Source organism: Centruroides sculpturatus, unplaced genomic scaffold (assembly GCF_000671375.1).
Source record: "Centruroides sculpturatus isolate CEXI.00-Female unplaced genomic scaffold, Cexi_2.0 scaffold15, whole genome shotgun sequence".
NCBI classification, from domain to species: domain Eukaryota; kingdom Metazoa; phylum Arthropoda; class Arachnida; order Scorpiones; family Buthidae; genus Centruroides; species Centruroides sculpturatus.
The window spans coordinates 721,084-737,776 of NW_019384585.1; the positions used below are offsets into that span (position 1 = coordinate 721,084).

A 16,693-nucleotide genomic window follows, 5' to 3' on the forward strand; every position below is an offset into this window, starting at 1 on the left:
CAAAAGCGCGCGTTTGAGTGTGTACGCCTATGTAGAACTCTTGGTTCTTTAAAACGCGCGTTTAAAAACGCCTAGTGTGTACACAGCCTTACTGACTACCTAGTTACGTATAAATACAGACGATAACTTAACAACACTGAGCGGCAGTTGCGATTTTGAGTCCCGCTCGGGCGGAGTATTTTTTTCCATAAAAATCTAGTCCGATAGTTCGATAATTCGGCAGATCGTCTGGCTTTAAAACTATTTTTGATTGGTCCCACATCTTCCTAATTTTTAAGCACGTAGAAATGACCAAAAAAGTGAGAAAAGTGAGAAAATGACCTGAAAAGTGAGAAAAGTGAGGATACTTCAGAAAAGTGAGTACAAGTGAGAAAAGTGAGCGACTCCGAGGCCTGCACCCACAGTCTAACATCCACACGTATAAAAAAAACCTTGAATCTTTTGCATATCTTGAAATTTCAAGGTATCCTGAGTCCAAAAATGTAAAAATTTGGGAGGGGACCTTTTTCCACTGAGGGCTACACTTTTCCTCTGTTACATATAACAGCCGGAAAGTAAAAATTATCAAATACATATTTATATATTAACTGTATCATTACTTAGAGGAGTCTTTTAGCTTTGGAATAAAAAGTTTCTACGTTCTATCTTTATTAGAACTCTATTTATTGAATCTTTTATTCTGAGATCACATGATGACATCAGAATTTCCAGGTCTCTTTCGGTAACAATCCCACCCTCGTTGGAGTCGGATGGTAAGGAAAAGTCGGAGTTGGAGTCGGTAGATTTTTACACAACTCCACAGCCCTGGTCAGAAGTTAAAGCAGCTGAAATCGAAGTACTTTTCTCATCATTTGTCCTTTCACTGTCTGTTTTTTCAATTATGCTACCAGTTTTTAACCACTTATCCATGAGGGACATAAAATTTGTAACTTTAAAAGCAGTCCATTTATCATAAATACTAAGTTAAATACAATATTTTACATCAAAATAATAATTAAGCTCACAAATGGGCCATGCTGACAGTGTAAATAGAATATGTCTTATCATCACTTGTTTGCCAAAAGCAACGTTACACAATGTCGTCAAAGACATATCCAAACCTCTATCTCTTTGAAGTCATTGTTCTAAAAAAATATAGTAATCTGTCTACAATTTAATAAAATTTCACATTTTAGAAACTAATATTTTTCTCAAAAATGATGTATTTGTATTCAATTAAATATATTTACAATTTTTCTATTCACCTTGCGACCCAAAGGTAATTTTTCCATAGATTGAATACCACTGGTCTAGATAATTAATGCAAAATCCCATCATCAGAAACAAAATTTACATCATTAATATCACTATTTAAATTAAACTGGAGTAATCAACATTATTAATAATATATTAATAAGTGTATTTATGTTAAAACAAATTTGAACAACTTAGGTATAAAATTTACAAAAATCAATATAGAAGCAGAAGTAGACAATACTATACTTAGTTTTGAGAGTAATATCTATAAACCTAGGACCCTATTATAATGCTCTCAAGGAATTTCTAATACTTATCCACTTATGAAAGTTCATTATCATAATGACATCAAAGAGCTGGCTAACTTGATGCATTGATATTCCTTTTTTTCATTTGACAGAAATATCTTTAGACAAAAATGTGGCATCCCCATGGGTAACCCAGGTAGCAGGTACTCTAAGTTATTAGTTAGAAAGCTGGGAAAAAATAATTCTAGCTTCATTCATGCCTGACTTTGATTATTTACCAAAGATACATACATAGCATCCTAATAATATGGATTAAAAGAGATAAAATAACATTCATCAATAACATGAACCTGAATACATTTGACTTCCATCTCAAACTAAAACAAAAAAGTAATACTTCTATCCACTTCCTCATTATTGATATCACCCTTATGAACAGACAGATCTATAAAAAAAGGATTTATCAATTAAACACACTCAGAACACCTTTTGTATGTGCAGCCGTATTTATTAAATTCTAACGTTTTTGGTCATATTTAATGACCTCTATCAAGAATAAACAGAAAAAACTTGAACTCTGAGAAAATTTGAATTAATAATACATGCGTTTAGAACATTTTTAAAAGGATATTCTATGGGAACAAAGAGTGCCATCTCTACATAAAGGCTGTCATTGTATAACTACATTAGCTATTAGAACGTTAAAAAATAATATGACGTTCAGGATATAAAATAACAGTAAAAATAAAAACAACAATAAAAATATAAACAGACATAAAGTACCAAACATAAAGAATGTGTTGAGCAAATACATTAATTAACTTAAGGGTTCTACCCTTAAGTATGTAGCCATTTTACCACCGTTCTTAACGCTTATAATATGCTTGGTCACCAGGCAGCCGATACTTTGCTTGCATCTCGGAAGTTGATAGCTAGTCCTTTTTGGTTGGTTTTGCAGATATGTCAGGCTTCAGCATACCAGAGGTGCTTTTTGTTGCAAACTATTTGTATCAATCTTGCGTGGTCCCATTCCGCTTTGACCTCTTGGGGGTCAGCTATGATGTAAATTGCCAGTGCTGTGCACGGCTGTTCGCTTCTTATGTTTCTCTGGTGTTTTGACAGCCTTTCCTTGAGGGATCTTCCAATAGCTCTGATGCAGAACATCTTATTCTGCCTCTGTGTGTCTTTAACAGGGATTCTGTAGACTCCTGGAAGAGAGTTCTTGTCCAAGGCATCTCTGTCTGCCCTTAGCAATTAGTAGGATTCCTTTTATAAATTATTTTTTTTGTTCGTAGTGGCTCCTATTTGCCTATAGACACTGCTCAGTGAGGCCTTATATTCCATCAGTGTTAACTCTTCTGTATTTTATAAATTTTGCACCATGCTACATGTCTTAACTTGGCTAGTAATAGCTTTACTATTAACTCCATACCTCTTAGTTAGCTCATTGATATAACACAGCTCTTCGTTTCTGTCTTGGATACTGCTGCAATGTAAGTAAGCTCGTGCGATGAGTGCCTGGAATGCAACTAGTTTATACGTTGGCAGGTCGTGCAAATTCCGTGGGATAAAAATCGGGTTGTATGTAGGCTTTCTATAGACTTTAGTGAGAAAATCCCCTTTGCTGTCAAGTTGTATAGATAAATCCAGAAAATGTATAAGGGCATCACTTTCTTGCTTGAGCTCAATCTTGAGACTGAATTTGTTGTCATTAATGTCCTTTATGAATTTTTGTAAGTTGGGTTTAACTTTCCATAAAATAACCACATCATTAACATACCATGCGTACATTAGAATTTGTGTTTCATAATTCAGCACGAATGTATTCTCTAGCATTCTTAACATCATCTAATATAAAGTATCCGCCACTGGGCTCCCAGGGCGACGCCCTTCTGCTGCGTGTATGTGACACCTTTAAAATTAAAAATAGATGAAAAAGTTGCAAGATGTATCAATTCTAAAATCTGCTTTCTCTTCTTTTCTGGACACTTGATCTTGCTTAAAAGGAAATCCCGTAAATAGCAAAAATATGGTTCTAGTTGGATGGAAGGGTACAGCACCTTGAAACCCAACACGGTCATATACTTAACTTCTTGCGACTTCATATTTGCCACTTTATGTAGAAGTTCTAAAAATTGTTTTATGCTGTATCGATGTGGAGGCGAGTATTTGCGGATGAACTCGTTGACAAACCTTTCCAATAATATTGTGGGTGCGCATACTTTATCAATCATAGGCCTTAAACAAGATTGATACAAATAGTTTGCAACAAAAAGCACTTCTGGTACGCTGGAGCCTGGCATATCTGCAAAACCAGCTAAAAAGGACTAGCTATCAACTTCCGAGATGCAAGCAAAGTATCAGCAGCCTGGTGACCAAGCATATTATAAGTGTCAAGAACGGTGGTAAAATGGCTACATACTTAAGGGTATGTAGCCACTTTACCACCATACATTACCACCATACCAGGGCAAATACATTAATTAACTTAAGGGTAGAACCCTTAAGTTAATTAATGTATTTGCTCAACACATTCTTTATGTTTGGTACTTTAGGTCTGTTTGTATTTTTTATTGTTATTTTTATTTTTACTGTTATTTTATATCTTGAATGTCATATTATTTTTTAACGTTCTAATAGCTAACGTAGTTATACAATTACAGCCTTTATGTAGAGATGGCGCTCTTTATTCCCGTAGAATATCCTTTTAGAAACGTTCTAAATGCATGTATCGTTAATTCAAATTTTCTCAGAGTTTGATTTTTTCTGTTTTTTTCCCTTGATAAAGGTCATTAAATATGACCAAAAATGTTAGAATTTAATAAATATGGCTGCACATACAAAAGATGTTCTGAGTGTGTTTAACCACTTTCAGCCCCATATCTCCCACACCCTTATAGCTATCGAGACGCAACCACCCTTATGCACGAATGGAGACTTGGAGCTACTACCACATACAAACACCATTCATGTGAGATGTGTAGTTTTGGCAGAAAAGTGAAATATAGGGACACACACGTCTATTTTTATATATATATATATATAGATTAGATAGAAGATGATCTGCTTTAGTTCATTTTCACAGAAAAGCAAACTTAGGGCGTCATACTCGTAGTGCCATCTGTTGGACATAAAAGCCTTAACCTAGATTATATATTTTAATTTATATGAATGTTTAATGGAATAATATACAGCCTATGTCCACCCTGAGGTTCCATTCTAAATACTGGTGAAAGAATTTTTGAAATCCGATGAGTAGTTTCGGAGATTACCTGCTGCAAACAAACTTACATACATACATACTTACAAACATTACCTCTTTATAATATTAGTATAGACAAAGGGAAAGTACTGCAATTGTTCAAAACAAGACCCCCCAAGATTTTTACATTTTTGGGTTCTGGACCTTGAAATGTTGAAAAATGCAAAAAATAATTTGGGTATTCTGATTTTTTCTGAAAAATTTGGGTATTGTTGATATTTAATATTGGCATGTAGCCAATATTAAATATCAACAATATACTTGCATAATTATTCAAATTGAAGTAAAATATATGATGTTGAAAGATACAGAAATTTTTAATTATCTCATTACTATCATAAATAGTCAGTTTGCCAAAACAAACCAACAAAGATGTTTTCTTTGTAAAACAAAAGATCTGTACAGAATTAACATAGATGAATATAAAATAAAATTAAATAAAAAGTAACAAGATCTATAATAATTCTGTTGTCAAATTTATTAAATTGATTATTATTAATTAAACAAACCTATATCTTTTTTACCTACAGAAATCAAGCAAGCAAAACAGTTGACATTTAAAAAACAGATTACTTGTTAATCAAGTGTGTTATGTGATGCAAAACAGCTAGATGCAAGTTCTTAGTCTTTACACAGAGTTGTTGTTCACCTTTTTGAGCTGGTGGCATAATCTGAATTTTTGGTGACTTGCCAATAAGCCAGTGTTACATCAAAGATGGTTTTATATGTTTAAATGAAATGATATTGAAGATCTAACTTTTTTTTTTGTTTTTACATAAAAACAAAAATAATTTTTAAATAATTTCTTGAAATTTTGTGGCAACCCTAGTTCATGGCACATCAGTCAAGAATTACTAGTTATGTAGAATGCATCAATATACTTTTAATCCTGCTTTAAATTGGAATGTATAAATATAACTCTAGAAAAAAAAAAGTTAACTAAGCCAAGAAGTCACAATTTTAATAAATAAATGCTTTTGAAAAAGCATTTTTCTTGCTCCATCCTCAATAAAATGTAATAGTTCAATATTCAAAATTTTCATTTAGATTTAGCAAATTTCTTCTTAACCAAATTTTTGGCTAAAAAGAAAAAAAAGAAGAAGAAGAAGAAGAAGAAGAAATGCTTCTATAGATGATTAATGCTGGCCCCTAGATATGGCCGAAAATGCTTGCATTTTTTTTTCCAATGTTGTCACTGCTGGAAACGTATGAAAGGTCAGTTTGTCATCATTTTATAAGAGAAATATAATCTGGTCTTTTAAATTGTTAATTAATTTTAAAACTGTTCTTGTAAATTTACTTTAAAAATGTATGTAAAATAAAATACAGAGCACTTTTTGATTAATTAAAAAATTATAGAGATATACTAGATTTTCAGACTGCAATATTAAGATACTTTATGTAAATTTTAATTCACACACTAAATTATTAAATACTGTCACATATTTCTACTTTTTAAAATTTATAGGATAATATTAATAAAATGCCTACATGAATAAATTATGTAATTTTTTAAAAATCAATAATGTCATGTCATATTTTCAAATTAATTTCATTTATATTATTAGCTGCATAGAATATTAAACATCAAACAGTTTTTTTTATTAAACCAGTTTAAAAATATCAAATGATAGAGAAAGAAAAAAATCAGCTTACTCTAAAATTAATCAAATTATAGATTATTAAAAATAAATATGAACTCTGCTAACCTAAGAGCCTAAGAGAAAATATAAATAATTTAACACCAAAATACGAGAAGAGATGCAACTGATTACGTTTAAAAATAAATGACTGATGTTATAAATTAAATAGAAGAATACAATATGATTAACATATGGAACTAGTCACTAATCAAATATTTAATCTGTTTTCTTGGAATTGGAAGTCTTTGTACGGAAAGTAACTATTTTCTAAGAGTATTTTTGGACTCATTACTAGTCCATCTTCGAGTGTGCTCTTGGTAATGTTACTTGATTTAATCTCATTCAATGGTAGTTTCTATTTTACAAAACACCACATTGAATGATTCTCGTTCAAATGGGAACAGGAATAATGGTTTCTAAAAAGATTTTGAACTCCAAGAAAGTAGAGATTGGCAATTATTTTGAAGTTATATCAGAGTTGTTTGATTTAGCTTACATAACTATTTCGTCAGATTGAAATAAAGCAGTTAAGATATAAGATTTCAAAAAAATTAAAGTTATTTATTTAAAATATGAAGATTTTGCTTTTAGTGTTAATCTTTGCAATAAAATATCTTTTCTTGTTCAGAAGTTAGCAGTTTATTTAATAAATGAAGTTCTGAAAATTTTGTTCTTACACTTGATTTTTGTTTTACTCTTTCTGATCCATCGGCACTAAGATCTTTTTAACCAAGCTCAACGTGGTTTGGCCAAACAGAGAGGGACAGGGCTCCGTGTATCTAAAACAGACCGTTCCAGAAAAAAAAATCCTGAAGTTTTTTACTCATCTCGATTCATTTCTGGGTCCCCAGAACTGTAGGCAGATGCCTAGGGACTCTCAATACCACAAAAGTATCAATACCAGCCAGTATTGCATCAGTGTCAGCTGAAAATCTTGTCAGCTGACACTGTTCAGTTTGTGGCTTGATTTTGAAATGTTTTGTGCAACTGAAATTGTTAATTTTAACAAAAATAACATGCTTTATTCTAGCTAGTTATTATTAACAAATTATTAAAATTGATTTCTAATATTGATATAATGTAAATGTTAAAATCTTAAAAATATATTACAATACTGTATCAGTTGATTTAAGTGTTTCAAATAATTAGCAAGTTATTTATAAATTGTAATCTGAACTCTAAGTATACTGGATATAGATTCTGAAAATGAAATCTGATGTAATGCATGAATATTAGTGACCAAAAATTTTTTAATTATATCAGTTTAACTTAACCAAAAATAGTGTAAGATTTGGTTTCAGTTTCAGCCGAAACAGACTTTAAAACCCAAATACGATTTCGGATTTGGCTGTAAAATTCAATTTCAAGTGGATCTTACCAGTCTATGAAAAATTAACAATACAAGATCCGACACCCAAGGAAACATATCGATACTGGTGCCAGACCAAAAGTACTCTTATCGAAGGGAAATATCGATATGGTGTTGATATTGGCAGTATCGGGACATCATCCCCACTGATGTCCAACAGCTCGACCACACTTCCGAACCAAGGATGACGTCTCAGATTTGCACAAATCATCTTCCTAACAAGCATGTAATCAAAAAGACCATACATTTTGCAAGATTTATATTGTATTCTAAAACAAAAAATCACTAAGATTATTACAGAATTAAAATATATACATATGAAAAAATAGCAAAATATCAATACAACTAATGCAATTATAACAATTACTACAGCAAAAAATAATAGTAACCATTCGATTAAGAGACAAAGAAACTTTAGATACAGAAGATAACTTCATTTTAATTATTAATAGTCCACACATTATACAAGTCATTACTGTTTACAGATATGTCAACACTATAAAAGAAACACAGAAAAAGTTTATGTATTACGAGATATTTTTGAACTCTCACAAAAACATTCATTTTAAGTTGTGCTTACACACGATTTAATGAAACCAAGAGTACTAAAAATAAAAAAATAATAATAATAAAAACAATAATTCCAATAGAAGAAGAGTCATAGAAAATTAAATAATCGTTTCTTCGTAACATAGAAAGTAAGCAATTCTTCTAATTAGCTCTTATATAAATAACTAAATCAGTTATTAGAATATTTTATAAACACCATAAATCAGTAACTTATCGACTCGCATCATACAAAATAAACACGTTAAATCTAATTAAATATAACAATTATCGCGAACAATTCTTAACAATGCAGAAAGGGGGACTGAAAGAAATTAAACAATGCTAAGCCATGCGAGGACCTCCTAATTTTTTGAATGATAATACTCCAAATTAAGGGTTAACAACTCAGCAATAAGTTCAGCACCATTCAATCGGTAGTAATGCAATAAGTAAGAACAATGGAGAAACCGATCGGTTATCGTCACGTGTTGTGGTTAACGCGTGTAAATTACGATTTATAAACTTTAAAACGCGATTAAATCGTAAGATAATTTACCTGTTTCATCTGTAACATATTGAGTCGCCATCTTGGCTTCTATAGAATGGTTAACTTCATCCACAGAACTCATGGTCTGTCCAGATGTCGCACCGCCTAAAAACAAAAGAAAATAAAAGTTTTATACTTAATTTAACTCTTTCTTCAATTTATTTTTAAATTTAATTTGCATATTACTGTCAAATTATATTATTTTTCCCCCGTAAATTATTGTATATCAGATAAAAATTTAATGCGATAACGTGACAGAGATAACGTTAATAAAATGTGAAATTTTACTTTTTATTTATTTTTTTAATTTAATTTAATCAATCTCCTTTGTTTAAATTATTTTTTAAAAATATACTTTTATGTGTACATTTCGCCACGTTTGTATTATTTAGTAAACGTAAGACGAAATTGATTATTAAATGAAATTCGTCACGTGCGGCGGCTCGTAAATGAAATTTGGCGAACTTAGCTGGAAATTGTATTATTTCTTCTAATTTTTTTTGCATAAAATTTCGATTTTATTGTAATTAACTGAATTTCAATCTCGGACGCCGCCGAAATTTGTCGAAATTGAAAAAAAATTATCAAAATTCCGTGCCGAAATGGATAAAAATTTCAGAAAATCTTACGAATAAATTATTAAAATTAGCCACGTGAATTTTATAGTTTCGGGAAATTTGGGAAAATATTTAAAATTTCATAACAACCCATCACTAAAATTTATTTATAAATTATAAACAAATAAATTTTTAAATTTAAGTATTAATATAAATATATTTTTAGGTTTAGTTGCTAAAATTATATATCTGTTCTGTTATTTAACGAGTTGGCAACGTTAGAGCAGCTGTTTAGATAGACGACGTGTGAGATTACTGACCGGTTGACATGGCTGTAGAGTTATTAGATCTTCCTAACGAAATATTAGCAAAAATACTTTATTATTTACCTCCAGCTGACCTGTTAGCTATTTCTAAATTAAATAGACGACTAGAGACATTGTCTTGTGCAAAAGAAGTAATTTGGTAAAGAGAAACAATGTTGACATTTAATATGTAAATTAGAGTTGCCGAAGGTTTGAAATTTCGGTTATTTTTAAAAAATATTTTGGAAAATGAACGAGGCGTTTTTGTTTAGCTCGTACCTTTTTTTCTCGTGAGAAGTTCTCACCCGTAATTGTAATTAAAATTTTCATTCCTAGGTTGCATTTTTCCCCTCTCCTCTCTGTGGGCACTAAAAGGACTTGTTTTAATCCTACAATTAAATTTAACTGGGCTTGCCAAATCCCTTGTATTGGGTTGGCAAGACCCATGTGGGGGTGATGGCCAGAACCAAATGTATCTGGGTATAAATGAAGTGGCTGGAACCTTATTGGAGCAGTAGACTGTGTAGGAGTAAGAAACATCAAAGGAACCAATGGTCTGTGTGACCCTTCGTTTGATACAGCTCCCTCCCAAAAATTAATCTATCTGGAATTTTGGACCCCCAAAAATGGAGTAAAATTTAAAACAAACAAATTTCAGACTGTTTTTTAAAATAATGCTAAAAATTTACCATTTTTCACTTTACTAGAAATGGCTAAAAGCTCTTGAAACACAAGAAATCCATTACACTGACTACTTATAGGGTTGATTGGAGTTGTGCCATGTGCTCTGTTAAGCCCAGCAAGTGTTTAACAAGCAGCCCAATCCAGGGCTTTATCTTGCAGAGGGTTGCACGTAGACCATTAGTTCTTTTGACTTTTGTTTTATTTCTTTGGGCATTGTCTATAACTCTGATGTGGTCCCAACTGCTTCATTCACAACAGCATTTGCATCTGTATCTGGGACAGACCATTGACCATGAAAAATTCCTGGGATTGGTTGCCAAGATTTGATCCCTGCTTCCCCACAGTGGTAAACTGATGCCTTAATCATCTCAGCATCCAGCTCTCTTGTCATCATCACCAAGTGAAGGAAAAAAATGGTCCCAAGCTTGTTTGTAGAAGAGGTTTTTTTAATGATTCACTCTTAACCAAATTATGGTGTGATAAAAATCATCAAAAAAAACGAACATTTTCAATGTTTTTTCTTTTTGCTCATAATTTTTTCAAATTTGTATATTTTTCATGCTTTTTGGAATGTTGGTTGGATGTATAATTCCATAAGAAGTCTGCTGTTTTAGTGCCCTCAGGATAGAGAGTAAAAAAACTGCATTCATAATTTGTTACTCTAAAAGTTGGCAACTCTATTGTAAATATGTAATGCAGCCATATTTATAATTTGTTTGTCTTTTCAGGAATGTTAACTTTAAAGAATCTAGACTGATGAGCAGAGAAGAACTGAAAGAATTCTTTTTGAGTAAACGCTCAAAAAGTATAGTGTTGCTTGACTTTGAGGACTGTTACACTTGTGTGACTGATAAGTTTTGGGAGTCTTGTATAATAAAATGCAAATCTTTAAAGTGCCTTTCCTTCAGCTGTAGCAGAGTAAGCCTGGAGTCTCTGACTCGAATCTTGTCTCGTCTGCCACATCTCGAAGAACTCTCTTGGTCCCTCGTAGATGTCTGCTTGAATTTCAGGGAAAATAGTGCCATGCTGGTGAAGTATGTGGATGAAGGAAAATTGGATCTGTCAAAACTTCGCAGGTTGAGTGTGTATTTTCACGAATCAGAACTGTCGAATTACTTACTGAGTTTATTTTTAAAGTACACGGTCAATTTAGAATGTCTTCATCTTCATCCGTTTGCGACTACGAATGAATTTTATTTTTTGATACATCCTGTGCCCAGACCTTTGTACCAAAAATTGACAAAACTACATAGCTTTTCGGTGCAAGAAGAATATATGTGCAAAGACATTCGTGCATCTCTCAGCAATAATACATTGACATTTTTGTCAGGTTTCATGTTGGAACATTCAAACGTTAACTGGAAGAAACTTTATCTGACACCAGATATAGTTGATAATTTGGGTATATTACAGAATCTTGTTTCCATTTCTATTATACTTTTTTTTTTATTAATTTTTATATTTATTATTTTTTTACTTTAAGGTACAAAATTCATTACTCAAATGTTTAAAATTTGTTTTTAATGATTATACAGCATATCTTTATATGAATAAAATTAACTTTCATTCCCATATGGAATGTACAGCATAATAAACTCTGAAAAATTTTCAAAAAGTTATCTTTAGAGGAATATATCTTCATTATAAAGGGTGTGTTTTATGATTAATGCATCCTGAGGACACTAACAGTATGTGTTAAATATGGATCTGGCCAAACTTGTGATGTCACAGAATGCAACATATCTGAGTAAAATTATTCATGTAAATTTAAGGTTCTGGCCCAGTCTAAATCTTCTCAAGGAGCTGAGTATACATCCTTATTATCTTTGCCATCAGATTTGTTTGTAATGACTAAATGTCATTAATTTGTGATATTTGTTGCTATAAATATTGACGATAGATACTGATTTACAGAATCTTCCAAAATGAATACTATCATTTTAAATTACTGTAATTATGTTAATTATTATCTGTGAACTATGAGATGTATATGAGTTGATAGTGTCTAAGTTTCATCTCCCATTGCATTTGAACATCTTGTCATTTGCTGTTTCTAGGAAGTGCTGTAAATGAAAATGGCAACTCTGCAACAGAGAAGTCATTTCGTGTTTTACGGTTTGCAAAGTCAGAATCACTCATCACTGTACAACATGAGTAATCTGTAGGAGCTGTAGAATTGTGGCCGCTATGGGAGAAGTGACAATGGATATGCTGTAGCAAGCATAGGAAGAATTTGAATATTAGTTGGATGTATGCCATATGACATAAGGTGTGCACATTGACAAATTGTCATGGAAAATGTGGAACTTGGACAGTTTGCAAATATTTTAATTTACATTACAATATTCTCAGATATTAGCATAATTACAATAATTTAAAATGGTAGCATTTTTTTTTTTTTTTGGAAGACACTAAAAAAAGTAAGAATTTAAATACAGAAATTTATTAATATTTTTGATAATTTTTATACATTCATTTTGTAATTACTGGTATTTTTAAATTGACTTAAAATTTACATACATACATACATACATACATACATATCCTCACAAATCATAATCCAAAAAAAGGTGAGCAACAGGCAACAGACTACAGTTCTAGGAAATCATTAATTTGGCAACTTTCTCCACACTTTCCTGTCCAGATAATCGGATTTTTTTGTTTCAGACATGTTCATGCCTCTTCTAGCACACTACTTCACATTATTTTTCCAACTCGACATCTTAGATTCTTTCAGATACTCATCTACTTGTTCCAACCAAGACTTTCTTTGCCTTCTACCATACTTCCCATTCATTTTCACATGTATACTCTCTTCAACAGTTTTCATTTCATTTTCTCAATGTGGCCAGACATTGTAGAGCCTGTGTTTCTAAATCGTATAGTACATTGATAATTCAAGGACTTATCAGTATACTATATAATTTACAAATGTAATGTTTAAAGGACAAGAAGCTTCAAGTAAATTAAATCATAGAGCCTATTTATTCATCTTTTGAACCATAAAATTGACAAGTATTTCAAAATCCCTGGATTAACAGAAATATATACAAATTTTAAACATTTAATTTTAAAATATTTAACTTTTGTATTATTGAATTTTTTAATTTACTTCAGTTTAACTTTTTTCTCTCTGTAGTTCTATGGTGTGTTCAAAAAATTCCTTCTGTTGTAGGTATTGTAGGTTGTGGTTGCTTCTGTTGGCTTTCTGATTGGTTTCAGGAATAATTTTAAACCAATATTTTACACCAGATAGCATTGTATGTACTCAACTATTTCACAGTTGCTACAGGCAGTTTAATGCAATGTTTACTTGAGCATGGTACCTTGGTTAAAAACTGTGATATCCACTACAGTGACTTTTTGAACACACTGTATATTTATTTATTAAAGTAAATTTGCTAAGGTTTTTAGTATAATAATTTATTTAAATATAATTATCTTTAAAACTTTCAAGTTAGCTTATTAGCTAAATTTTCTATTCAAATAACGAAATTATGTAATTTTTTTTAGTTGTTTCATCCGAGCAGATTCAAGATGTATTAAGTAATTTAGCCAAAAGTAATGTTTACTTGCCTTATAAAAGTGAATTCAATAACTTCCATATGAAATCAAAGGAGCAACTTAGTTTTCTTTCAATATGTAATGCAACTATGTCACTTTCTGATTTAGAAAATATATTTCCTGAAAATAAAACAAATATTCGACATTTGACCATGAAAAATCTTTGTTTTCATATATTACCCGAAGTAAGTTAATTATATTATATATTTGCCAATAAATTTCACATTACATATGCATGCAGTCCTTGGCTTTTGGAAAACTTCCATAATATGTTTATATTCCCAAATTGCTTTTTGTATCCCAAACTTGGCTTGCATACATTTTGGGGTGACAAAATTTCTGATTTATCATGCAGTGGATTTTTTTGCCAGTTTTGATTTCAGTAACATTAAAATTATTTGTGAAATTAATTTTTATTATTTATCTATTGTTTTAATGTCTTAAATAATGTTTTATGTTTTGTAACATTCACTGTTAACTCAGGCTTGCTTTTTTATATAATTAATGAGCTTTTATAATTTTCTTTTTTAGTTCTCTGGGAATGGAACACCCTTTATGTGCAGTTCTTTTGGACACAATTTTATGAACACATTACACCCAAAAGTCAAGGACTGTCTATATTTAATTAAAAGTAGTATAAATAACAATTTTTTATTATAGATGCATCAACGATTTAAAAATTTATTTCTTCCTTCTCGAAATATTGTAAAGTTAGACTTTCTTCATACTCATTTTAATGTTAACGAAAGAGCTTTAGAATGTTTCAGTTGTTTAAAAGGTAAGTTAAACATTTTTCATTTTAAATTTTATTCTTACAGAATAATACAAGCAAAATTTTTTTAAAGAATAGAATTAATGCAGTAAGCCAGGACCATTTTGAATGATTTTGGCATCTTGGGCAGATCTAAGAACAGCCCCAGTTTCTATAAACATTGACACCTTTCTAGTATCCCTTCCAATTTGGCACTAGAGACAATTGCTTCTCTGCCTCATCTGTTGGCATGGCTCTGCAGCAAGCACTAACAAAAATCTAGGGAAAATGTAGGGACATTGATTTATTTTAAAAATCAAATATTGTTTCATGAGTTTCAAAACATTTTTTAATTTCAAATGTTTGTATATAAATTTTTAAAAATTATTGTAATTATATATATCTTCAAAAATGTTTACTTCAATTGTGAATAATTTAAAATACTATGTTACTGTATTTCCATGTATAAAAAGGGGTTTTTTTTTAAATGAAACTATTGAGTGATAATTATAAGTAGATAGACATTTAAAAATTTATTACGGATTAGAAACATTAATAAATATTAATAATTAATGACAGTATAATCTACAGAAAATATAACAGTTTTTGTTATATACAGACTTTTGAAGAATTATAAAGAATATTCCAATTTAAGTAAATTAAACTTCACTCTGACACCAGGGATGCAATACTAAATACAGAACCTGTTACCGGTGTAATTTGCATGAAAAAAATCTTCTTTCCACAAACGTTTTCGAGCTTTCCAAATAGCTCTTCTTCAGGTAGAGAAAAAATTCCGACGAAACACTTTGAAAAATGGAACGTAGATATTTAAATAAAAAACCGAATCTAAAAATAGAACGCAGATGTTTAAACAAAAAATATGAAACTTGCATAACGAACGATCATTAAGATGGTCATGCGCATTCGTGCACTGATGTTGCTATTTATAGATCGTTGTTTATGAGCCTCAACACCGAATTGAATTATATCAAGAGGATAGCAGCCAAGCACGGTTACCATGGTCTAACGCACCGTCTAATTGAGCGACATCAACGCTCACAATATGCACCCACTACGCGTACGAAGACCAACACTGACCAGGATGAACGTACATGCCTCCCAGTCACCTTTAACCCATATGTTAAAGCGATATACGCTGAGATCGCCGGAAAACAACAATTACAAATAGCCTATAGAAGATGCCCAACAATCTACATCATCCTCAGAAATGGAAAAGGCAGTCCGGTTCATAGCAGGCTTCCTGGCATGTACTCTATCCCGCTGAAAGATAACAGATGTAACGAGTGCCTTGTCTATATCGGCTCAACCAAGCGATCTTTAAATACCAGAGTGCAAGAGCATCAAGCAGACCTTCGGCATGGGCGGTACACCACGGCCCTAACCACCTTTGCATCTGATCCCGATATAGAACCGGAGTTCGACAAAGCTGACATCATCGACACTACGCCCCACCTGGAACAACTAAAATGGCGGGAAGCTATATCCATCTGTAAGGCTAACCACCGGACCACATGTATAAATCGGAAGGATGAGATTAATCTTTCTATAGCGTGGCAGGCCCTCATAAACAACGATCTATAAATAGCAACATCAGCGCACGAATGCGCATGACCATCTTAATGATCGTTCGTTATGCGAGTTTCATATTTTTTGTTTAAACATCTGCGTTCTATTTTTAGATTCGGTTTTTTATTTAAATATCTATGTTCCATTTTTCGAAGTGTTTCGTCGGAATTTTTTCTCTACCTGAAGAAGAGCTATTTGGAAAGCTCAAACGTTTGTGGAAAGAAGATTTTTTCACGCAAATTACACCAGTAACAGGTTCTGTATTTAGTATTCCAATTTAAATAATAATTACTCATATATTACAGGAGATTGATTAAAATATATATATAATTCTAAAAATGTTCAAAAAGGAAGGTAAAGGTAGTTTAAAAAATAGTACCTTCCTTTG

The 16,693-nt window shown here is 31.4% G+C and overlaps 2 protein-coding genes across 4 annotated transcripts in view; one reads left to right on the forward strand and one right to left on the reverse strand.

The window, feature by feature from the left end:
• LOC111624566 (partner of Y14 and mago-like) overlaps nucleotides 1-16,693 on the reverse strand; it is an 85,839-nt gene that overhangs the window by 13,587 nt on the left and 55,559 nt on the right. For 2 of the 3 annotated variants that reach the window (XM_023367450.1, XM_023367449.1), the window contains one exon: nucleotides 8,864-8,959. In XM_023367450.1, the coding sequence (XP_023223218.1) occupies nucleotides 8,864-8,936 (73 nt within the window). In that variant the 5' untranslated portion in view covers nucleotides 8,937-8,959. Of the gene's footprint in view, nucleotides 1-8,863; nucleotides 8,960-9,040; nucleotides 9,219-16,693 lie in introns of those variants that run through there. The other variant, XM_023367448.1, reaches the window with a different exon arrangement.
• The window catches only part of LOC111624565, a 48,468-nt gene continuing 41,465 nt past the window's right edge, over nucleotides 9,691-16,693 (forward strand). Inside the window, exons 1-4 of the mRNA XM_023367446.1 lie at nucleotides 9,691-9,876; nucleotides 11,129-11,802; nucleotides 13,914-14,149; nucleotides 14,625-14,742. Of these exons, the coding sequence (XP_023223214.1) occupies nucleotides 9,740-9,876; nucleotides 11,129-11,802; nucleotides 13,914-14,149; nucleotides 14,625-14,742 (1,165 nt within the window). The 5' untranslated portion in view covers nucleotides 9,691-9,739. The remainder of the gene's footprint in view (nucleotides 9,877-11,128; nucleotides 11,803-13,913; nucleotides 14,150-14,624; nucleotides 14,743-16,693) is intronic.